General features: G+C 41.7%; 1 protein-coding gene across 3 annotated transcripts; it reads right to left on the reverse strand.

Annotated features, from left to right (window-relative positions):
• Positions 1–1,845: 1,845 nt before the first annotated feature.
• Positions 1,846–21,173, reverse strand: Cep55 (centrosomal protein 55). 3 transcript variants are annotated; one of them, XM_041661398.1, is made up of 9 exons: positions 21,074–21,173; positions 17,892–18,086; positions 16,078–16,353; positions 13,573–13,641; positions 8,828–8,978; positions 7,637–7,947; positions 4,823–4,894; positions 4,050–4,175; positions 1,846–2,893 (listed from the first exon to the last, which is right to left on the reverse strand). In XM_041661398.1, the coding sequence occupies exons 2-9, from the start codon at positions 18,072–18,074 to the stop codon at positions 2,693–2,695; spliced, it is 1,389 nt and encodes a 462-aa protein (XP_041517332.1). In that variant the 5' UTR covers positions 18,075–18,086; positions 21,074–21,173; the 3' UTR covers positions 1,846–2,692. The 3 variants fall into 3 exon arrangements, with proteins under 3 accessions (XP_041517332.1, XP_041517333.1, XP_041517334.1); XM_041661399.1 differs by having other exon boundaries at positions 20,853–21,115; XM_041661400.1 differs by lacking the exon at positions 4,823–4,894.
• Between the last annotated feature and the right edge of the window lie 4,441 nt (positions 21,174–25,614).

Here is a 25,614-nt window from a genome sequence, read left to right on the forward strand (position 1 = left end):
AACTGGCCCAGAACTCAAGAGTCTCCTAAATCAGCGTCCTAGGTGTTAGGATTACCTAAGTGGACCAATATGAATGGCATAATGGATAGGGGGAGACTCCTGAAATGACAGCCCCAGTTGTGTGGAATTAACAATATGAAGGAGAAAGATGATGGATCCTTCTGTAGAGACACTGTCTTTTCCTATATATTAGTGACGGCCCTGGGTGTAGGCTGAGTTTCTGTCCTGGCAGTCATCTTGGTCCTGCCAGCTGGCTCCCAAATAACCACACTGAGACTTATTATTAATTATGAATGCCCAGCCAATAGCAAGGCTTTCTACTAACTAGCTCTTACAACTTAAATTAACCCATATTTCTTATCTATGCTTTGCCACATGACAGTACTTTTTCAGCACAGCATGGTCATCTTCTGCTTCTCCTGTGCCTCCTTGTGACCCCTTGGTTCTGCCCTTCTTCCCAGCGTTATCCTGTCTAGCTATTTGGCTGATCAGTTTTTTTCTATTAACATTGAATACCACATCTTCACAGCACAGAAGGATTATCCCACAGCACCTGGGTGCACTGCTTAACCTCGGAATGCTGGTATCAGGACATACTTCAGAGCTGCAATTAGGAATAACTATTAAACACCTAGAAGTTTCTGGCACAGCATATTTGTCCTCCAGAACCAACCATGGCCTAAGCACAGGTGGCCATGTGCCATACAAAAGGTAGACAGTGAAGAAACAGAACTGAATTTGACCCTTCAAGGTTTTCAGGTCTTAAACACTTGGCTGATCCTTGCTTCTCTAACATGAACCAGGGGGGAAAAAAGACTGTTCCTTGTTATCACTTAAAAATGAAAATATGAAAAAAAAAAAAAAGCTGCTGAACATGGGGAAACACTTCAGAACTGGTCCATTTTCTTGACATTTTCCCAAAGCACAGTTTTATATTGGTGTCTAGATGGTGGTTGAAACACACAGGGGAAGTACCCAGCTTCAATTCTCCAGTGAACTACAGAAGCGTATCCCAGGAGTCAGATTCAGGGACTGCCAGGTCAAAGGGGCTGCTTTACCTTTTGCTCAAACAAGCAGAGGCCAAAGGCCTGGTCCCTGTGTCTGAATGGGCAAGCCACCACCCACTGCGTGAACAAGCCATATTCCACATCTATAAACTCAAGGTAATAAAAGCCGGGTGGTGGTGGTGCACACCTTTAATCTTAGCACACAGGAGCAGATGCAGGTGGATTTTCGAGTTCAAGGCCAGCCTCATCTACAGTGTGAGTTCCAGGACAGTCAAGGCTACACAGAAACCCTGTCTCAAAAAAGTCAAAAACTGAACCAAAACAAACAAACAAACAAACAAAACATAACTAACTCGAGGTAATACCTAGCTTACTGAAATATTGCAAGGGGAAAAAATTTCTTATGACACACATTTACACATTTAGAATTAAATACTGTGGCCACCTGGGTCAGAGTAAGAGCTATCTAACTGAAAAGTATTTTTGTATCTTTTGTCCAACTGCAGTTGAATATTATAATCCCAAAGACAAAATTTTATTTACATTAACAGATCCACACAACTTTTATGCTCCCCAAATTCAAAAGCCAAAATTCCATATACCTTTACAGGATCACTGCTTTGCCTCTGTAACAAACAGCTCAGAAAAGTATTAAGAGTTGCAATCTGTTCAGCAGAGGCACCTCTACTCCGTTACCTCCCTCACAGCACGGCTCTTATGAGTGTCAATCCAGAACCCTAACACCGCTTTGTGATTAGAGATCTTAAGACTATATATGTACACATATATACAAGAGACATGGTAAATTTATTAAATAATTTTATTATTTTTTCTTTCATATCGCTAACAGCAGCCCAGGTTTAAGCATGTTAGAAAATCTGAAGAAATAAAACATCTTTTAGTTTACATAAAGCATATATAAAAATATCTATTCAGAAAACAAATATCTGATAATTACACTGCTTACCCATCTTTGAGAGTGCCAAAAAACAAACCCTACCAAGATATAATAAAATACCTGCAAACTGAATGAGGAGGCAAGATAATTTTGTTAAAGTTTGTTCATTTTGGCACCAACTTTTGCTAATGAAATTCAAGTCAGTTATGGTCAGATAATGAGTGAAATGTGCAGCTACCTAAAGACATTCTTCAAACAAAACCTGCTTTGTGCTTAGAAGTTAACAGCAATGGAAATTACGAAACTCCCCAACTTTTCTAGTAACCGTTCGACAACAGCAAGAGGTATCAAACTGGAAGTGACAGTATACTAAGCACTTACATAAAAAATATCAGCACAGTAAGACCCATGGTTAATTACTTCCCGATCCTCTTAAAACCCCCAAAGCATAAAATATTTGCTTGCTGGTCAATAGTTTAAAGCCCAATAACCCAAATAGTTCTCGTTCTTCGGGTACTAGAACAGTGTGAAGTGCTAGTTAGAAGAACAGTGTGAAGTGCTAGAAGTCTGGGTACCCACTGCTCACCACACTCTGTCACTGCAGCCTATGATGAAGCAGCTCAGGGAGGTACCACTACCAAGGAAAATGCCAAGAGGCCAGAAAAATAAAAGGATGCCCTCATATGTCAGTCAGTGTGCAAAAGATGTAATCTGTTTTTCAAAGTGCCCATAAACCGACATAGGATACAGTGTGGGCTTCTTCAGTACAAAGGTGAGAACGGTTCTGCTACTTCGTGCAGTACTCAACATGGATGAGCAGGTCTCGATGTTCATTGGCTGGGTACTGCACACTGCAGTTGGGACATTCCACCAGGCTTTCGTTTAGTGCAGATGTGGGACTTCTGGGTGAGGTAACTTTTACTATGTTTTCAGGCTCTCTCTGGAGTGGCGACAACTGCTCTGTGAAGGCAAACCCATGTAGCTGCTTCTGCAGAACAAATTCCAAATGAACACGTTTGAACTGCTCTGTGTACCTCTGTAGGCTTCAGTCCTCCGGACAGTTTATTTTAGATTTCTGCTCATTAACATTTTAATGTTAACATGTGAGGTCGTTATGAATAGCTGGGATAATGTATTGTAATCACTCAGGAAAGGAGTGAGTTAGTGCTCAGCTCATACAGACGGCTTTGTTAAGAGGCATACCGGCAAATGTAAAGGGAAGAACATTCCTTTTACTTTTTCAAATTCATTGTACAAAATAATGGGATTCATCATGACACTTTCAAAAGTGTGTATACATTTGCCAGTTTTGTAAAACAGAAGGAATTAAGGAATTAAGAAGTACAAAGTTCCCAGCACCAGGAGGATGAAGTGGGAAGATGGAGATGCTCTCACTGGGGAGTGTTTCACACCCTGGAAGTAAAACCATAATACACAAAAGAGAGCAGCAACAAAACCCTAAATTACAGATCAGAGAACAGAGGAGTATTCCAGCAGCTTAGATAGGTGGTATACACAGTGACCAGGATGTTACATCCTTTGAGAGTTGGCTGTTTCATTTTTTAAAAGAATTTAGAATAGTCAAGAAAGCTTAAAATTTTGTATTTTATAGCACATTATGAAGATATTTATTTCATTAACATATAAGTTATGCTACTTTAACAATTGCTTTTTTTCCTTTCCCTTAGAAACTAGGACTATATTTATAATATTTTCCCAATTCCAAATATTCTGCAGTTTTAGGACAGTATATGAATGAGCACTAACAGGATATCTGGGCACATTCACAGACACATAAATATACACAAATTCCTTAGAAATATGAAAAAAGAATGCCACGATGTCCTCTTTTCTACCTTATGCCTTCTTTACAAGGTACTGTTGGACATCTCTAGAATGGCAATACCCAACCTAAATGAGATGACTCCAGACACCAGTAAAGTAATGAGCAGAGGCTTCATAACGCCCTCCTTCTGAGTCCTGGGTTAGTGCTGTAAAGTTAAGGCCACATGGGGGCAACTGCTGATTGAGATAAAGTTCATCTTAAGCTCTCTTACTGGTTTGGGGACTGAGCTGACACATCAACGGGGAGGCAGCAAAAAGAGAATAAAGAATAGGTTTCATATTAGCCATTCAGAACTTACCAAGGATTCCAACTGTGTTATCTGACTTCTTGCTTTTCGAAGTTCCTTAAGAATCACATAGAGTTGATGTTGCATATTCTGGCGGTCAAGTTTTTCATTTTCAAAGTCTAGGGTACATGCCTGCATCTGGAATATGTCAGGACAAGGCAGTTAGATCCTGCCCAGTTCTCTTCACTGAATGTCTGTATCAGCACAAGAGAGTACTTGCTGGGACTGCTTATCAAAAACTCATCTGAGCACAGCAAGATTATTAGTAAATGCAGCTTATGGCTAAAGAGCTGGTTTATGAACTAGCAAAGCCAAAGCCTAAGGGATGGATGAGTGGAGGACAACTTAAGAAGTTGCTGGTTGGAGTTATTCCTTCACATTCTTGGAATTCTTAGTGGAGGGTGGGAGATGGCTACTCCCTGGTTTAAAATATATTAAGAAATTCTAGTATACATTCTGAGAATAAATGGTGTCCCCTCTGCTTGAATTCAAGGGGTGACCTAGTAAGAGATCCTGTTAGGCTAGAGTAGGAACTACAGCCATGGAAGAGCAACATTTGCCAAAGCCAACCTGTCAGGAACATTGTCACCACACCTCTAAGAATCCAGTTTTAAAGAATAGTTACAGTATCTATGAATGATACAGAGTCTCTAAGAAAATGTGTGTTAGTCTTTTAAAAACATTTTGTTATCCAAATTTCAAATAGTTCTCCATCAAACACTAAAATACCAGGGGAAGTTCTGTTTTTTACCAGCAAGGGAACTTTCAAGTGTCCATGTAAGTACCTGCTGCTCCAGCAGAGCCACCCTGGTCTGTTCCTCTTGGTGCTTTAACAGAGACTCGTAGAGAATGTGGACCTGGAGGTTGCAAAGACAGCCAGCATTATGTCACCTGCCTCTCCTGACTAGACTTGGGATAGATAAGAAACCTACATCACAAGGCCCACCTCTAACCAGGACAACACCTACTGAGCAGGATGACTCATCCCAGCTGGTTATTTGAGGCCTCTCTGTAAGTAGGATGAATAGTATCATCCTGACTGTTCTCCGAGAGCCAGACTGAGTGATGAAAACAGCTCTGTGTGGCCACACCCACTTTCCTGGAGGCTTTGGTGTCAGTCATCATTTCAGAGTAAGGTAACAAAGAGGAATGTGCCTCATCTATGCTACAGAGCTAGAGCAAATTTATTTATTTCTGTTTATCCTTTCCCAAATGTCACCACACACCTACAGATCAAGGTTGGCAAAGTGAAGTCGGAGAAAGCAAAGATTAGATTACTGACTCTTCTTCAGCTCTCAACTTCTGCAGGATGTTAAAAATTACAATTACAGTAGCAATAACCTCCACTGGCATCTACTTAGTTTACAAAGCGCTGTCATATTCCTCAGTGACCCCATACAGAATGTGACTAGTGAATGTTGTGTGAGTCAGAGAAGACAGGTGATTTGCTGCAGGCCGTGTACTCATCTGAAGTCCAGGTGTGAATTCTGAATACTCTTCTTTCTATAGGTTTCTATGTTCTTTCTAAGGTGCTCTGGGAATTCATTTGAGTATAATAACAGTGTACTCAAGAGTACAGCCTAGGAATCAACTGGATCCCTCTCACTGCCTTGCCTTACTTTCCCATAATCTACCTCTTGACTCAAGCCTAGTATATGTGATGTCCTCCACTGATGTGGAAAGTCCTTCTATGTATTGATTTTATTGGTTAATGAATAAAGCTGTTTCAGCCGGTGGCTTAGCAAAATAGAGCTAGGCAGGAAAACTAAACTGAATGGGATAAAGAAGACAGAGTCACTGAGATACCACGTAGCCACCAGAGGTGAAAGACACGAGCTGCCAGCTGGAACCTTGCTGGTAGGTCATGAGCCTCGTAGTAAAATATAAAAGAGAAATGGGTTAATTCTAGATGTAAGAGCTAACTAGCAATATGCTTAAGCTATTGGTCAAACAGTATTGCAAATACTATAGTTTCTGTGTGATTATTTCAGGAGTCTGGGCAGCTGGGAAAAAGAACAAGTGGCCTCCAACAAATTGGCACTCCAACGTGTGCTGGTTAAATCCACATAAAACCTGAGAAGGCTTGGAAAGGAATTCTAGACACTAAAAAACAAAGTTTAGCTACTTTTTTTTCCAAAAGGGCTCTGTTTGCTGGCAGCATGCTACAGCTTGTTTAAAAGAGGTTTTACTGATTCAGTGGTAACGGGGCGGGGGACACGACGACGGACGGACATGATTTTGAAACAGCTTCCTAGGCCCTGCTGCCAGCACGAACTCTGGCTCTTTCAGGAGACCGAGCATTTAAATGGGGTCTATTCCCAAATATTGTTTATAAATGTTCATTTACATTTAAAGGGGAATATACTATAGAGATGGATACTTGGATCTTGCTTTACTGATACAAATTTAAGGTCAATTTTGTTACATACATATATATTTCTGCTCTTGATTAAGGTATTGTGTTTATCCAACTCATTTAAAAATATAGTTAAGAAATATAGGTTAATAGATAATCATCTATAATAGTTAAGCTTGTAGTAATTTTAGTTAGGTTTTCAAGATATATAGAGATACATTTCAGTTAGATAGGTATCTTCAAATCTTTCAAAAACCTTTAAAATATGGCATTTAAAATGTTTTAGAAACTTTTCATGACATGAGACACATCTGCTCCTGGCAGCACCAATTACTTAAGAGAGGATGATGGGCATTAAAGAGGTTCCTTATGGCACTGGTTAGCCATTTGGGAAAGAAACTGTTTTTGCCTGGACTGCTTGGTGCTATGCTGTATGAACTGGACATGCAGGACCCACAGAGAAATGACTGATGAACTTGCCTAAAGATGAGATGATCCTTTGGGGTTCCTGCTTCATAGGAGTCTGCTAGACATTCTGCAGGGCACAGAAAAATGTGACTGACAAACTGCCAATATAGGTAGAACTGTCTTGAAATTTACTGCTTCATGGAAAAGTCTGCTGGATACTATGTGCCATATCTCTGTGGGTCCTGCATGTCCAGTTCATACAGCATAGCACCAAGCAGTCCAGGCTTGTCTGGGAAAACTAAACTGAATGCTGGGAGAAAGGAGGCAGAGTCAGGGAGAAGTCATGTAGCCCTGTTGGAAACAGACAAGCCTGAACCTTGCCGGTAATCCACTACCACGTGGCGATACACAGATTAATGGAGATGGGTTAAATTAATATGTAAGAGTTAGCCCATAAGAAGCTAGAGCTAATGGGCCAAGTAATGATTTAATTACTACAGCTTCTGTATGGTTATTTTGAGAGTCTGGAAGGCCGGGAAATGAACAAGCAGCCTCAGACAACACTCCACTGAAGGGGAATTCCCAGGGAGTCACTGTGCAGGATCCCACCATCAAGTCTCTAAATACCATTACTTCTATGAGGCTGCCAGAGCCCGTTTTCTTCATCTCACATCATCATATTTTGGGTACTAACTCGTGATCTGCTTCCATGCTAGACTATGAATGCCAAAGGGAGGGAGGCAGGGACTGGTTCCCATTTATGGCTCCTGGGTCATCTGAACTCACTGACCCTTGGTTGAAATTTGAAGAACAGAGACCTCAGCGGCTGGCTCACCTGAGATACGAGCTCTTCAGACTTTTTCCTCTCTTCTTCCAGCTTTCTCTTGAAGACATTGTTCTCTTCCCTGAGCTTTTGGATCTTCTCTGTCTTATGTCTGTCCTCTTCCAGGTGTTGTATGTCTGCCTTTCGTTGCGCACTCAATAGCTGATGTAAATCTTCAACTTCTTTTTGAGTTTCTTCATATTTTCTTCTAAATTCATCAAGTTCTAAACGCAACTGAGTTACGGTTTGTTGTTCAACTTCAAGATCTTTTTTGGCACTTTCCAAGAGATGATCATATTTTTGTTTCTCCTCTTGAAGATAACCTGTAACAAACAAGCATTTTATAATATCCCAAGAAATTAAAACTTCAAACATATGCCCACAAGTGAGACCTCAGCATTTCTCCAGTTTATAAAATGGAGAGTCAGGAGGTGGAGGCTATACCTGGCATTTGAGATCTTTTCTTCCTAGCTTACCACCTGCTGAGTCACCTTCTTCATCTGTTAAATATGACCCTTCCTGGCCTACCTCCTAAGAGGTGTTGTCTAAGTCAGGGGAAATTAGTGTAAGGAAAACTATAGGATACTAGGCAGAGAGACAGCATCATGGGTAACTACTCAAGCTCACAGCAAGGATTAAAAAAACAGTTGAGCACAAAGCCTGTTCTTTCTCCTGGAGCCAAAGAAAGCAAAACAAAATGACAACTGATGTCAAGTCTAAGTAGCACACATCTATAATTCTAGAACCTAGGAATTGAGGGAGGAGACTGCTCTGAACTGGAAGCTAACCTGGGCTAAATTTTAAGTACCAGGATAGCCAGGACTATGTGGCAAGACCTTATTTCAACGCATTATCCTACCCATCTAACCCCCAAAAAGGAAGCTGGTACCCACGTCAGCTCTGCAGGAACTGAGAAGGACTTTGAATAAGAAGAAAGGTGTTCATGTAGAGAAAATCACCATGACTTCAAAACTCTGTGATGGATGCCTCTCTCACCTGTGGCCTGTGGCCTCTTCTATCCAAAAACAAGGGGATCGGAAACAGACTTGCCAAATGCTATTTCTTACTTCAGGCTTAAAGGACATGATGTTATTTTACTTTCTAACACACACCTATTAAAAAAAAAAAAATCTAAATTTGATGAATCACTCCTGTTGGAAAATGTCAGGCTTATCCCAAAAGAACACTTTTATAGCTCAGTACCTTCTGATTCAGTCTTTTTCATTTGCTGTGGGAGTGAAGTAGCGGCTATTTCTGTTCTCTTCTCCAGTTCAAAGATTTTTGCTAAAAGTCCTTTAACATAGGTCTCTCGCTGCTGGTCATACACAAGCCACTGCTGATTTTTCTCCAGAGCCTTACAGTGAATGAAAAATAAACAGCATAATAAGAAGCCCAGATCTTAAAATATGTAAGGGAATCCCCATGGCATTGCTTTCCAACATGTACAAAATCTTATGGCTTATAAATTACTTACAGGCAGCCACTGCACGTATCCCTTTAGAATACACAACAGTCAGTTTCCAGGGGATTAATTTTGCCTGTATGCTAAGCAGTGGCCCACAGCTTTGTCTTAGCACTGGGGACACAGAGGCAGAAGGATCTCTTGTGAGTTTGAGACCAGCCAGGGCTATATAGTGAGACATTACTTCAAAGATTAAAAAAAAAAAAAAAAAAAAAGTTAGCCAGAGAAGACCACGAACCTGCTGTTAATGGGGGAGGGGGATAAAGTCTAGACACTAACACAGTGTGAATACGCAATGAGATCACAACTCCTCTCCAATCTACTCGTTCAGTCTAATAGGATATAATTGCCTCCTCTTGTTCCATGATCCCAAGAGGCTGGAAATAAGTCTTAACAATTACTTGTGCAAAAAGGTCATGTACATCCAAATCTGATACCATGTGCATGCTAAATGTTTTGGATGAAGGATCTTAAGAGACAGACACATGGTAATGCATGCCTTAAGACCAACGTTCCTTCACAGTGGCCAGGATCCTCTGGATTCAGTCCTCACGAGGACTTCAGGCTCATGCTCAAATTTAATTCTAAAAATCACTGTGTGTTACTGAGCCTAGTGATGCATACGCCTTTAATCCCAGCACTCAAAGGAGGCAGAGAGAGACAGGTGGATCTCTGTGATTTGGAGGTTAGCCTGGTCTACAGAGTGAATTTCAGGATAGCCAGGGCTGTTACACAGAAAAACCCTGCCTCAAAAAACAAACAAAACAAAAGAACACCATTGGACCCAGACAGCACGTGTACATCTATTCAATACTGAATATTCAAATTGAATGTGTAACTATTCAATATATGTTAAAGATATCTAATTTTATGCCGGGCGGTGGTGGCGCACGCCTTTAATCCCAGCACTCGGGAGGCAGAGGCAGGCGGATCTCTGTGAGTTCGAGGCCAGCCTGGTCTACAAGAGCTAGTGCCAGGACAGGCTCCAAAGCTACAGAGAAACCCTGTCTCGAAAAACAAAAAAAAAAAAAAAAAAAAAAAGATATCTAATTTTATATCAAAATTTATATTTGTCCATCTTTAAGAAGTAGTAATACAATTTAAATCTACATACATTAGATGATCATCAATGTTTTTCAAATGAATCTTCGATACTTTACTCAAGTACATGAACTAAAAATAGTAAAGATTTCAGTTACAGCCAAATTAATGATTGTTGGGGAGGAACCAGTCCTTCCGAGGGATGATCCACCTAACTGGCTATCCAATACCAAATGATAAATCCTAAAAACATATATATATGGACAACACTAAGTGAATTTATCTGATTGTATTTACATTATTTATATGTATATATACATGTAACAATAATAAAGACAAAAATCTTTTTAAAGATTTAAAAAGCAATGCTCTTAAAAGCCACAAGATGGCGATGTTACTTAAAAAAGTAAGTTATCTCCCTCCCCTTCCCCCACCTCTGCGTTTTCTGGCCTCGAACACACTATTGTAACCCAGGCAGGCCTTGAACTTGTGATCCTCCTGCCTCAGCCTCTCAAGCAGCTAATATTACAGGTGTATGTCATCATGCCCAGCTAAGTAAATGTTGCTTTTCTTTCTAATTCTTCTATATGCATCTGCTCTTTCTTCTCTAATATCAATGATCAGACTAAAAAGATCTCAATAAACACTGATACAGGTTAGAACATCACATCAGCTATTTTCTCTAGCTTTGGTCATCTATAGGTAAAGGAGGCATGCACTTAACATTTACCTTAAAAAAAGAATAGTGCATTTCAGCTTTGGCCAGGGGTCTGCTAAGTACTCTATGAACAAAAATTTCAAAATAGAAGAAAATGCAAGCTGCAGTGGAGGAACAAAAAGTATGTGAGATTATTGATAAGACTGGATTAGGGATGGTAGGCTAACTAGAAGTATTATGTCCATGTTAAATTTACTAAGTTCCTCTTTAAGATATAAGAAATGCATATGTAGGTAGTGCTAAATAATTGCAGATAGGTAGTGTGCAAATCAATAGCCTGCGTTTCACCGACAATACAGCACTACTTGCTGAAAGCTCAAATGAGCTGCAGACCATGGAAAATGGAGTGGCGGAAGCAAGCGAAAACCTTGGTATGAATGTAAACTTCAAGATTTAGATACATCACATGGGAAGGGCGCACAAGGATTTTGCACTGTAATAAAGAATCAGAACCTCAAGCAAACTGTCAAGCTTTGTCTATCTGGGAGGAAACCTCAGTTCAAAGGAGGAAATTCTTTCAGAGATAAAGAGCCGGAGAGGGATAGCAAGGGTTACATTCCAGGCACTAGGAAAGGTGTTTGGTCAGCAAGAGACATAAAGGCAACAACAAAACTACTACAAGTATATGAGACCTTGTCTTGAGCCCTCTTTGCAACCCCAAAACCTGAACAAAAAAACGCTCCTAGAACAGCAGCTGAATGTGCTTGAGGTGGCATGTCTCAGGAGGATTCTAGGCATCACACAAAGAGATAGGCTGTGCTACCATGATATTAAGAAACATCTCCATCTACAGAAGGAAGTAAACTACAGGATATGTCAACAGCGTGCTTCAGATACTTTGGCCATGTCATGAGCATGAATGATGGCAGATACCTGAAGATAGCATTGCTTGGAGGAGTGCACGGGATAAGGCGAAAAGGCCCAAAAAACACTGGATAGACAGCTAATAGTTATTATTACCAGGTAATTATTTTAAATTGTATGACAGATGGTGGCTGAAAAATAAGAAACATATTTTGGCTTACTTCCACCACTCTATTTAGCATGGCCTGCAGCGCATTTGGACTTTCAGCAAGTAGTGCTGTATTGTGTGTGAAACACAAGTTATTGATTTACACACTACCTATCTGCATGCCTATCTTCTCATCCTCCAAGGCTGTTGCTATTAATTCCAGAAACATATATACGTTTATGTATTCTAAAGCTTATTTTACTTTACCTAATACTAATTCTTAATAAGACAAGCTTCTAATAGAAATGGGTTAATTTAAATGTAAAGAATTAGTAATAAGCCTGAACTATAAGCCAAGCAGTTTGTAATTTAAAAAAAAAAAAAAAAGACAAGCCTCCTTAGGCACTTCTCTGGGAACTAAGATGTTATTAGTTTCCAAGCTCTCCCAAGGTGAACATCCCGGTGTAGACTGAGGAATGAGTGAAATGTCTCTTTCTTGTTTTCCAAGTCTCCCAGCTACAATATTCCTCCTCCTCAAAGATTTTCTGAGATCTTCAAGAACCAGAAGAGCTGAACTGCCTGGAGCTCTTCAGAAGTTAGGAATGATCCAAGTGTGCTCCAGGGACCAGCAGCAACAGCAGAAGAAAAAGCAAGCTTCCTCAAGACCCATTAAATTCAAATTTACATTTCAAGAAAGTCATCTAGATTCATAGAGTTTAACCCCCTCCCCTCACCCCAGTTTGGACTTAGCTTGAAGGTGAATTGAGTTAGAATTTACTGCACTTGTGTAAGTCTTTCTCGTGTAAACAGAGCACCAGTCAGAGGAAACAGAAAGTGAAAAGGCTATTCCTTTCCAGGAAGGGCTGGAAACCAAGCAGAAGCAAACAATGAGAAATGAAAGGAGTATAAGGTAAATAACCTAAATACATACATCTAATTGGTAGGTACTAGTACACAGGGAGGGGCCAAATTAACTGTAAAATATGACACTAAAATAAACCCTATTTAATAATTTTAAAATTATATTTATTTCAATTACCTCCAAGTAAATACTTTGATGAAGGTACCACAGTACCCTGCAGACACTCAAGATATTTACATTCTTCTTTTGAAAGCCAAATAGGCTTCAAGGGACATTTGCAAGATTAAATAAAACAGGAATCTTAAGAGCACACTTATCAGTATCAGGATAGATATACCTGTAGACACACAGGTAATATCTCTGTAATCAGAATAGCTACCTAGTAATATCTAATAATAAAATCAACAACTTTATATTTTACATATTTAATCTGGAACTTGAAAAAAAAAACAAATAGTCCTGTGCCCTCAATTTATTCAATTTCCAGCAAAATGTATCCATTTACAAGGTTGAAATAACAAAGCTTTCTGGCGCGCAGCTAAAGTAACCTCGTGCCTAATTCTAGAGCACTACTGAGCATACAGAAAAAAGTTTCCTTCCCAACTATTCTCAGAGGAAGATCTGAAGATAATGAACACATACCAAACAGATAAAAGAAAATTAGTTAAAATATATTAAATCACATTATAAAGAGCAATATTTGGGCAAATTAGATTTAGGTGAAAAAGAAAGCTGGTAAGGTAAGTTTACTTCTATAACTTTCTAGTCTACAGACACTTTTGACGATCATCTCAAACACTCAGTTTTCCTGTCTTATTGGATTTGTTTTTGAAGTCATAATACTAACGATTTCAATTTCTATGAAATTTAAGAACATATGAATTAGTCCTCTTTACAAAAAAAAACAACTTACATCTTTCAGCTGCATTTCCTTTTCATGAATGCTGCTCATTGATGAGTTGAAGCAGTTTGCAGGCCCACTCTGTAAATAACCCAATACTAGTTAACATCATCCACTTAACAATACAAGTTTCATTATATTTAGTTCCATAAAAATACAAAACATTTCTCAAGGCATCCCAAACACCCCTCTATCTACTGCTGAACCACTAGGCCAGGTGAGAATCACCAAAGGACTACTGCCAGAACTAAACTCCCCGGGAAAGCTCCTAAGCCAGAGTTCTCAACCTGTGGGTCAGAGCCCCTCTGGCAAACCTCTATCTATCTCCAGAATATTTACACTATGATTTATAACAATAGCAAAATTACAGTTATGAAGTAGCAATGGAAATCATTTTTTATGGTTGGGGGAGTCACCAAAACATGAGGAACTATATTAAAGGGTTGCAGTGTTAGGAAGGTTGAGAACCACTGTCCTAAGCGATCTGGAAACCCTGAGACTTCAGATCTAATTTTACTCTGAGATTTTCGGGATCCCACAATCCTCAAAACAACCTTTAGTGCATATAAGTAATCCACTTAGTTTTCACCAAAAGGAGACAAACAACTAGTCTATTTTAAAGAAATAAATCAAACTGTCAAATACAAAAAGTTTTAGTATAAGTTGAGTATTCCTAAACTGAAATGGGATGGGACTAAACTCTAAATGTGAAATTCACCTTTTCTTTCTTTCCTTTCTTCCTTTCTTTTTTCTTAACGGCAGGGTTTCTCTGTATAGCCCTGACTGTCCTGGAACTCACTCTGTAGACCAGGCTGGCCTCAAACTCAGAGATCTGCCTGCCTCTGCCTCCCAAGTGCAAGGTGTGCGCCACTACTGCCAGGCCATTTCTTTCTTTCTTTCTTTTTAGGGGGTTTTTCGTGACAGGGTTTCTCTGTGGCTTTGGAGCCTGTCCTGGAACTAGCTCTTGTAGAGCAGCCCGACCTTGAACTCACAGAGATCCGCCTCCATTTGTTTCATATACACATAACCTGTAGACAATTTTATACAAAATGTTTAGTGTGCTTAGATTCTGGCTGTGACAGTTATGTGAGGTCAGGTGTGAAATTTTCCACTTGATAACATTCAAGGAGTTTCAGATTTGGGAGACCATAATAATATTAATTAGTAACTCTTCAAATAGATTTCATGGAACCCAAAACATAATTTCATAATAACTTTCCTTTCTTCATTCTCCCATAGAGAAAAAGAGAAAAAGCAGGTGTGGCTATAATCCCATACTAACCAGCAGTCTAAAAAATCCTGCTTTTCAGGGTTTGAGAGGATTTTGGTGTTTCTCCTAAGCATCCATAAGGAAAGTCTTGTGTGGACACTGGGTTGTTTGGGAAGGCTGAAGAGCCTTTAGGGGTGGATGGAGAAAATGGATCACTAGGGTCAGCCTTGAAGCTTTCTAGGGAGGGCTCCCCTTTTGGTTCTCCCTCTGCTTCCTGAGTAATGGAACCATCTGGCCTCTGTTCTTGCTGCCATGCCTTCCCCACGATGATAGACTATAAGCCAAAACAAACCTTCCTCCCTTAAACACAGTAATAGAAAAAGTAACTCACACAGCATCACACCCCTGAGAAATCACAGCTCAAACTTACTCTTGTATGGATAGTTTGACTAGTTGTTAGTAATATTCAAATGTCAAAAAGGATGAAAGATTTGGTCGATAAGCAAACACTTAGTATATTCCAGGCTTTCTGCAAGGCACCTGTCAATCATTATCATATGGAATCATCAGGGTTCTTAGTCCGGTTTCACTGATGTGAAATCAAGGTTTATAAAAGGAGACTGACCAGCTTGAGCACTGTCTCTCAGGCCAGACAGGCTAAGAGAATTACATGATGTCAGCAAGCAAAACTAAGATTGAGACTCAGATGATGTTTACACAGATCCGTGTTCATTCTACAATATAGTTCCTCTCAAACAGGAGGGAGAGAAAATGTATGTGCAGTTAGGGAAAATATATTTGGTCAATGGTTTATCTCAAATATGAAAACCAAAAACTTAAACCTAATACTTATACAATACAAACTATTGAAGTAAAATCTCAGCAAAATCTTTTTTGACTTTTATAGCTACAGCATGGACTGTCTTACTATTTATTTGGGTGAAGCAATTATGTGAGTGCAGGGAACCACAATATTACTTATGGAAGAAAACTCAACTAAAAAAACAAAAAGAAGTGATCTGTAGGTACACAAAGGTGTTACACCACTTCACAAACACTAAATAACTCATTCTTCTCTTGGTGGTGGTAGCACATGCCTTTAATCCCAGCACTCGGGAGACAGAGGCTGGTGGATCTCTGTGAGTTCTGAGTTTGAGGCCAGTCTGGTCTACAGAGCCAGTCCCCAAGACAGCCAAGGCTACACTGAGAAACCCTGTGTGGAAAAACAAAAACAAAACCTCATTCTTCCTAAGAATGATAAATGGTAGCAGACAGGAAAACACTCTGAATAAAGGAAGTCTCGGCACCTGTGACAGATGGAGTGTGCAGGCTTTGCTTTCCAGTTCAGAAAGTCTTTTCGTCGTGGCGGACAATTGCTTCTTCAGGACATCTGTCTCTTTGGATAAGGACTCCAACAAATGCTGCTTCTTCTCACATTCCTTCGTTTTCTCTTCCAGCTGCTCGAGCAATGAGGAGGAACTATATCTTGCCTTTAACTGATCTTTGAGTCTCTGTATTTCTTTGTCCTTCTCTGTGAGGTAATAAACGTTCTTCTCTCTCTCAGCTTCAAGAACTTGAATTTTCTAAACAGAAACTAAGAAGACTCTTAGAACTCAGCCAGGTCAAGCATCCAGCTATACAATGTATTTCCATAAACATTAATGAAGTATTTACTACACAGCAAATTTGATTTTATGATATCAGGACCAAAACCATAAGCTGAAGCTCAGTGCTAAGCTCAGACAGCTCACAGGCACTCTACTCTAGTTAGAATGTACACACACTGAAGAGGCAGAGAGAGGAAAACCGGCTATGTCAAGGGTGGAGGGAGGAGGCTAAATCAATGCTTATCACATTACTGCAGCAAGCCGACAAACTCATGGAAACTGAACAGTCAACTACTGAACCACACCTGGGTCAAGGAAGAAATCAAGAAAGAAATTAAAGTCTTCCTTGAATTTAATGAAAATAAAGGGACAACATACTCAAACCTATGGGACACTATGAAAGCGGTGCTAAGAGGAAAGTTCATAGCACTAAGTGCCCACTTAAAGAAAACAGAGAAAGCATACATCGGAGACTTAACAGCACACCTGAAAGCTTTAGAAAAAAAAGAAGCAGACGCGCCCAGGAGGAGTAGAAGACTGGAAATAATCAAACTGAGGGCGGAAATCAACAAAATAGAAACACAGAAAACAGTCCAAAGAATCAATGAAACAAAAAGTTGGTTCTTGGAGAAAATCAACAAGATCGACAAACCCCTATCCAAACTAATTAAACGACAGAGAGAGAACACGCAAATAAATAAGATCAGAAATGAAAAGGGGGGCATAACCACAGACACAGAGGAAATTCAGAGACTGTAGATCTTACTACAAAAGCCTGTATGCCACAAAACTAGAAAATGCAAAAGAAATGGACATTTTTTTAGATAAGTACCACATACCAAAGCTAAACCAAGATCAGGTGAACGATCTAAATAGACCTGTTAGTCGCGAAGAACTAGAAACCGTTATCAAAAATCTCCCTTACTGCAGCAAAAGGTAAAGAGCCAAGAGCAAATGGTCCTAAGAAAAAAGCAGGTGTGGCCATATTAATTTCTAACAAAACTGACTTCAAACTAAAATCAATCAGAAGAGATCGAGATGGACACTTTATACTCATAACAGGAAAAATTTGTCAGGATGACGTCTCAATCCTGAATATTTACGCCCCTAATATAAAAGCACCCACTTATGTAAAAGAAATATTACTAAAACTCAAGGCAGACATCAAACCACACACACTAGTAGTAGGAGACTTCAATACACCTCTCTCAGCCATGGACAGGTCAATCAGACAGAAACTTAATAGAGAAGTAAGAGAACTACTGGAGGTAATGAAGCAAATGGACTTAACAGACATCTACCCAAATAGGAAAGAATATACCTTCTTCTCTGTAGCTCATGGAACCTTCTCGAAAATTGACCACATACTCGGAAACAAAGGAAACCTCCACAGATACAAAAAAATATCAGTGTCCACCTGTGTCTTATCAGATCACCACGGATTAAAGTTAGAATTCAACAACAATCCTACCTCCAGAATGTATGTATTCTTAAAGGAGTCTACGACCATTTACCTCCAAAAGTCTGCATTTCTCTTTCTCAGTCACTTTTCCTTTCCCACTTGTGATTTCATCCAGGGATGTTTTAAAGGCTGCGACTTCTCCCTTAAACTTCTCTAATGCAGTGTCCGATTTGGAGCTGCCAGGCCTTGATCCCCACTTGCTTTTAATTAAATCTTTCGGGCTTCTGGAAGACATCTTTGAAATGATCTATGAAAAACAAACATATTTTAAATTCAACTGCATTTGAAGTCTGAGTTTTAACTTTTACATCTCAGAGCTGGAAGAGGCCTTATAGCCTATTTGTTCTAAATAGAAGTGATTTATCTAAATCAGTGGAATACAGAAAGAAAACTGAGGAACATTTCTGGGGTGTTGTAGTGAATCTTTTTTTCTTTTTTGAGACAGGGTTTCTCTGTAGCTTTGGAGCCTGCCCTGTAGACCAGGCTGGTCTCGAACTCACAGAAATCCCCCGTCTCTGCCTCCCAATGCTGGGATGGATTAAAGGCATGCACCACTGATGTGGGATTTCCCTCTGTATGCTGTGATTACCATGAATAAAGAACCGCTTTGAGCCTATAGCAGAGCAGGGCGGGGCAGAGCAGGGCGGGGCAAAGCAGAGTTAGGCAGGGAGGACTGAACTGAATGCTGGGAGAAAGAAGGGCAGAGTCAGAGAGAAGCCATGGAGCCATCAGAGATAGCTGCCGGAAACTTTACCCGGTAAACCACAGCCATGTGGTGATATACAGATTAATAGAAATGGGTTAAATTAATATAAGAGTTAGCCAATAAGAAGCTAGAGCTAATGGGCCAAGCAATGATTTAATTAAATCAGTTTCTGTGTGATTATTTCGGGGCTAAATGGCCAGGACCAACAAGCAGCCTCCTCCTACATGCCACCACTGCCCAGTGTTGCAGTGAATCTTTAAAAAGGGAAATATCCACTTTCCAGAGATATGACAATTCACCACTATGCCTGGCAACGTTCTTGAAAGTTTTTGTTTAAAATTAATGGGAGGGTCTTTAGACCTTACATTTTCAAAGAGATCTACCCAAAAACAAAAAGCTGGTGGTAATCTAATTTTGAGTTTATGAGCATTAAAAATCATTAACATGTGTCCTCTGTTTTAGAAGGAATGTCTAGTTAAACTCTGTCTTAATAGCCTTTGAGAGTATGGCGGGAAGAAGTAAGGAAATCCAACCCGAGACATTCATTAAAAAAAGAAAAGAGGTATAATGGGCAGAGATTTGGGGATGAAAGAAATTAAGGAGCCAAATGAAGTAAGAACATAGATGACAGTTTAGAAGCATATGCATAGTACAAACTCTAAGCAGGCAAATGTATAGTAAAATACACTGTACATATAGTGTAGAAATAGCTCTTCAAGCTGGGCAGTGGTAGCGCACGCCTTTAATCCCAGCACTGAGGAGAGAGGCAAGCTGATCTCCGTGGGTTCGACACCAGCCTGGTCTACAAGAGCTAGATCCAGGACAGGCTCCAAAACCACAGAGAAACCCTGTCTCAAAAAACAAAAACAAAAACAAAACAAAACAAAACAAAAATGATGGCAGTGTGATTAAGGAATCTAAAGCAAGATGAGACCATTAAAGCATTCAGCTACTATAGAGCCAGGCATGGTGGTGCATGACAATAATTATAGCACTCAGGAAGTGGAGAGAGGATGACCAGGAGTTCAAGGATAACCTCATTTGCATATGAGTTTGAGGGTCACCTGGGCTGCTCCAGACCTGTTTAAACAAACAACAACAAATTACTACAAAGCCTATTTACCAGGTAACCTAATAGGGACTGCATATAAGCTGGTTAAAGCAAGGCGGGGGGGGGGGGGGGGGGGGGGGGGGGGGGGGGGGGGGGGGGGATATGGATGGACACGGGAAGGGACGGGGACGACGACACCACAACAGTCTCTGAAGTCAGGAAGCCTTCAGCACAGTGAGGCAGGCAACAGCAAAACAACAGAAGCACAGATTCCTGCACTCTCAAACTGTAATAAACACTAAGAGGAGATAATGGAGTCATAGAAGCTACTGATAAAAACAGGGAGATCTGTTTAGGGTGGTCAGCATGAGGTCATCCTGTGTGAAAACAGCCTAAAAATATACAACTGTATAGACTAAGTCAACTAAAGTCAAATATAAATCATTCATTCTTGATTTTGGCACATTAGGCCATCAAAAACTAAGTAAAGTAGCTAGTACAATCTGCTGAGGTAAATTCAGTTACGCCTTAGAAATCTGCAACCACAAAAGCTTTTCCCTGAGCTTCTTGATGTCACAGGGAGGCCTTGATACCCTGGGTTGGCAGAAAGAAAACTACCAAGTCATTGAGACAAGGATAGAAGAAATATAGATCAACACAATTTGAAAGAACCCTCGCGACATTTGCTACCTAACTTTTGGAGAGACCTCCTAAATGATTAGTGTTCCCGATTCTGGTCTAGCCTGAGCTAGCCCACTTCTCCCCTGCTCCTACCTAGTTCTCCCACCTTCTTTTCCCAGTATCTATTATTCCATTCATTCATAAAGTCCCATTCAGGGACTCTCCAGTCTTAGGAGCATCTTCCTCAGGAGGCCCTCTCTGAACTCCTGAGGTTGCAGAATTCACAGCACATACACTTACAACTGCTACTAACATTTTTTTCAGTCAATAATTGTTCAAAAGAACTATATTTTATTTATTTATTTATTTGTCATCCAAATGCTTAAAGGCAGATGCTAGGAAATCTCTGACTGACTGGGCTGAAGGGACCTAAGCCATTCTGGTCAGGAAGAGACTAAAGAAGGATTTCCACCCACCCAGTAAATCGCACCATTTATCTGTGAGGGGGCCAGGGATGAGACAGGAAAATAAAGACTGCAAAGAGAAGCGCTCGCTAACAGCAAAGGCCAAACCCACGAGAGAGCCGCTTCGGGCTACTGGGCTCTCTTGACGCCTGTGCTAAGAAGTGATAATACCGCAAAGCCGAAAGGAATCGAAAGGAGGACGGTCGACGACGACAGGCACCCAGCGTGGTGTCCCTCAGGAAACGAGCATCAACTCCGGCGAGCCGAGACCGACTCCTGCGGCCGTGATCTGCCCACGGACGCCGCCTCCTGTGCAGTTCCGTCCGGCCCTGGGGCTGCGGGTCGCGGCTGTCCTCCCTACCCTCCTCCGCCAAGGCTGGGCTACTCAGTACCTCAGACCAAACACAGCGTTCGCGTCGTTGCGTCAGACCCCCTACAACTCTCCTGCCTGGACGCCGCTTCCGGAAGTTTGAATCCCGCGGCTGCGGGGCGGGACACGTCACTGCCGGCCGGCAAAGGGCGGGGCCCGCAATCTGGGGACAGGCGGGAGAGGGCGGGGCCTAAAATCTGAGCGGGGCGAGGCGGGGCCTGGGAGTCGAGAACAAGGGAGAGGGCGGGCCCAGGAGCCTGAGGGCGGGGCCTGGGACCTGGGGGTGGGCGTGGCAAAGTCTGGAACCTGAGGCAGGCGGGGCGAAGGCGGACTCTGGAATCTCGGCAATGGCTGGGCGGATTGGGAGCGGGGCGTGTGTGTGTGTGTGTGTGTGTGTGTGTGTGTGTGTGTGTGTGTGTGTGTGTGTGTGTGTGTGTGTGTGAGTGTGTGTGTGTGTGTGTGTGTCGGAGGGAGGGGGAGCGGGGCGTGTGTGTGTGTGTGTGTGTGTGTGTGTGTGTGTGTTGTGTCGGAGGGAGGGGGTGGTATTGCCAAAACTGCAAAGAGAAGCGCTTGCTAACAGCAAAGGCCGAACACGGGCCGGGGGCGGGGGGTGTCGTAGCGGGTTATAGGGGGTTATAGGGGCGAGGACAAGAGCAAAATCGGAAGCCCAGTTAATTCTGGGGCTGCCTGCTTTTCTCTGCGGGTTCTGACACTGCTGTTTCCCATAAAACAAGCTCTGTGACCCTCGCCTGGGAATGACTAGTGTTCTGTGTGCTTTGAGCGTCAGTTTCTCTCTATGTAAGACAGAGCCCCTCCACCTCCGGGATAACTGGATTCCCCAGCGAAGCATAGCTTCCTACTTCCAAAGTCAGGGGCGGAGCAGGGCGCTGATAAACTCTCCCAGTTTGAAAACGGATTGTGAGCCCCAACGGCGACTCTAGATTGCAGGCGGTTGCATCTTTATCGGTCAAGTCTGGGTCTTAGTTGGCTTCCTTGAGAACTTTATTGTTTGTTAGGGCGTGTCTTCCTTAGACGCAGCGGGAGCGCACCACAAGTTTACAGCGGAAAAATACTCAACCTGGCGGTGGTGGCACACCTTTAATCCCAGCACTCGGAGGCAGGGGCAAGCGAATCTCTGTGAGTTCGGGGCCAGCCTGGTCTACAAGCTCTAGTTCCAGGACAGGCTCCAAAACTACAGAGAAACCCTTTCTCTGGAAAAATTAAAAAAAAAAAAAAACCTCCAAAAAAAGAAAAAAGAAAAGAAAAATGCTCAGTAACAAAACATCCTAGGAAGGTTATGTAGTACAAGGGTTAACTATCTCATAGTGTGACCGAGGGTTAAACGACAGAATCCATGGGGAATGCTTAGGGTCTAACAAATGCAGTATGCTAAATAAAAGGTAGCAAAACCTCGTGTTATTGAATGAAGTGGATGAGAAACCATGTAAGAAATTTCAGATTTTTTTTTTTTAAGAAGGAAAATGGCAATCCAAGAAACTCGAATTCTCTAATCCTAGAGGGTTCTGCTTCCTCTTGCCTGAAGTCTATGGAACCACAAGGTGGCATGCTAGATAGAAGGCGGCAAACAGGCTTTTGCCTTTCCTCGGCCATCTTGCCCCCTGTCCTCTTTTTCAAGGGAAGTTATGCGGGCCCCAAATAGGTGGAGTCGTCAATAACCCAGTGTTCCAAAGAGTAACCTGTTGTGGTGTGTTGGCTGTGCACATCTTGGCTTCTTTACATAGAACCACAAGGGATACAGTTCAACGCTTCTGTGTTGATTACAATGGCATGTGTGGTTATTGCTGTGACTAGCTTTTCTGGCAAGCACCCTTTCTGACAAATTGACTGTAGTGACATTTTAAGTATATTTTATTAAATAAAGACTGCCTGAAGATCTGAGAGTAAAAGTCCCACTGGTCAGCCTTACAGACCAGATTATAGTAACACACACACACCTTTACTCTCAATAGCCATAATGACCACACCTTTAATCCCAGTAGGGACACTAGTTGCCAAAGAAACTGGGCGGTGCTTGCCTTTAATGACGGTGGTGCACGCCTTTAATCCCAGCCCTAGAGAGGATGATAAAATGGGAGGAAACAGCTCTCGACACAGTCTCATTCTGAGATTCTTGGAGGCAGGATCGCCATCTCAGACTGAGGTTGATGTAGCCAGCGGCTGGAGGTTTTGCTTTTCAGATCTTCAGGGTGAACCCCAATTTCCTATCCTTAGGTTTTATTAATCGTGCTTCAATTGATCTCTTATAACTTGGGACTAGGGAGTGCTGGGGGGGGGGGGGGAGTCTGAGTTTCTAGCTAACTTTAGTGAGTCAGTGACCTACAGAAGGTGGATTTCAGTGGGCAGCTAATTCTGGAGAGTGCAGACCAGGGACTTGGTAACTGTGTATGCTTTCATTTCCAGGAAACAGTTTTCTTCATATTTGTGTCAGATGGAGGGGTTAGGGGTGGGAGAAAGTTTGTCAAAATGAAGTCAGGATGTGAATATTTGCTGTCCAGACTCCAGATAAGAGGCAAAATTAGAATTAAGAGTGGGGGTGTCCACACACACACACACACACACACAATGGGGGGCTTTAAAGTCAAATGGGAAGCAGAGCGTAGAGGAGTATGGAAGGAATGGTGGGGAGAGGGTAACAAGCACACTCTGGGACTGACACCTGGTGCCCCATGGGTCCTGTGGGACCAGGCACTGCAATCTACACCCGCCCTAGGGGACCTTGGTTCTGTTGGGAGCTGCCCTGTGAATAGGGACTACTGAGAGAGGAGCAGACTGGAGGGTCATTGTGAGGCTGGCTCAGTTGATTCTGTAAAGGCAGTCGTTGGTTCTAGACATCAGCGTTTGCTCTTTTTAGACAGTCATGAAGCTTCAAGCAGCTGGCTGTTTCCATAGCATCTCAAGGTGATCACATTCTCAAGGTGGTGCTGACAGATCCTGCAAGGCTCTTCTAGGATAAGGATTCAAAACTCATCTTTATTCATGAAAGGAAGAAAACGGGTCAGGCGGCAGAGTAAGTCTTTATCTCAGCAGGAGAGCGCATTTTCTGCCCAGTAGGAAACTTAGAAAACAAACAGCCCCGAAGGCTGCTGGGTGGCTTTAGACTAGTAAGTCTAAACCTGGAGGTTGTTTTGATTTGAGGGTTGCATCTTCCAAAGGGTCTTCCATGAATCCACAGGACGCTGCCTGATGGCAGGCCTCCACATCTCACAGAACATTCTGACACAACTCCCCGTGCTCTGTCCAACATGGCGGCGCTGGCCGCCTCTCCTGATAACCACTTGAAATGTGGCTGCTGTGAGTGAGAAACTAAGTCTTGAATTTTACTTAATTTTGTTTTAGAACTGACACCTAATTCCATTATTAGAAAAAAAATTCAGTATATTTGCAAAAAATAAAAAATAAAACCTTGGGTACGCGAGCTAGTGAGATTGTTCAGAGGGTTAAAGCTCAGGCCACCAAGACTGAAAACCTGAGTTTGATCCTCAGGAGCCACAAAGAAGAAGAGTACTGACTCTATGAGTCATTTGAAATAAGGTCTTGCCACAAAATTTTTTTTAAAAAAAAATGTGATTTAAAGAAAAGGCATATGCGTATCTTTTGAACTGTAAGTCTTATAAAAGTTAAATCTAGATCAAATACGTCTGATGAAAATTTTATGTCCAAATTGATATCTGGGACACATATCAGATTTTAAAGTCTTGGTGTAAAAAAAGAATATAAAAGAGTCTACTAATTCTCATTTATCTTATATATTAAAAATCATAATACTCTGGATTGACACTGAAATCAGTCTGAACTGTTGTGTTTATTTTTTTAGTGTGACTACTGGGACGTCTAAGATGGCAAATGTGACTTGTGTTACACTCCTGTAGGACAGCACTGTGAGCATAGACAGAAGGGGCTGTCAATGGCTGAATCCTTGAATGAATTCTTTTTAGGATGACATTACTGAGGGGTAGTGAATGTCAAGTTGGGAGCCTAGGTCCCAGCCCCTTGCATCTATCCCAGCCCCCAGGCCTGGTCTGGACTCCAAATCCCAGCAGGCCAGGTCCTGACCCTCCCTGGGGAATGGGGTCAGGACCACTCCCCAGGGTATTTAAGTGATCCCCCAAAGAGAAACACATGGTCTCCCTTGCTTTCCAGCTTTCCAGTTTCCCCATCCAGGCTACCCAAGAGTGCAGAACTCCCATTAAACCTGGATATTTCTTAATTCGGCTTGTTTTGATCTGGTTTGATTGGGAATTTTTGCATCAGCAGGGAGCTTGTGTTAGGAAATATTCCTAACAGTGAAATGTGGGAAGTAGGGCTTGGTTGGAAACCATATTCTCAGGACTGCATTTCATCCTGCTCCCTTCTTGTTTTTGAGACAGGGTTTCTCTGTAGCTTTGGAGCTTGTCCTGGAACTTGCTATGTAGACCAGGCTGATCTCAAACTCACAGAGATCCACCTGCCTCTGCCTTCTGAGTGCTGGATTAAAGGCAGGCACCACCACCGCCCAACCTGGCCCCTTCTTGCATCTTCTTTTTCTCTGTTTCCTCAACCACA

This window comes from Microtus oregoni, unplaced genomic scaffold, assembly GCF_018167655.1.
Source record: "Microtus oregoni isolate MIOR12 unplaced genomic scaffold, Mior012 000012F_ref0000307, whole genome shotgun sequence".
Taxonomy (NCBI): Eukaryota; Metazoa; Chordata; class Mammalia; order Rodentia; family Cricetidae; genus Microtus; species Microtus oregoni.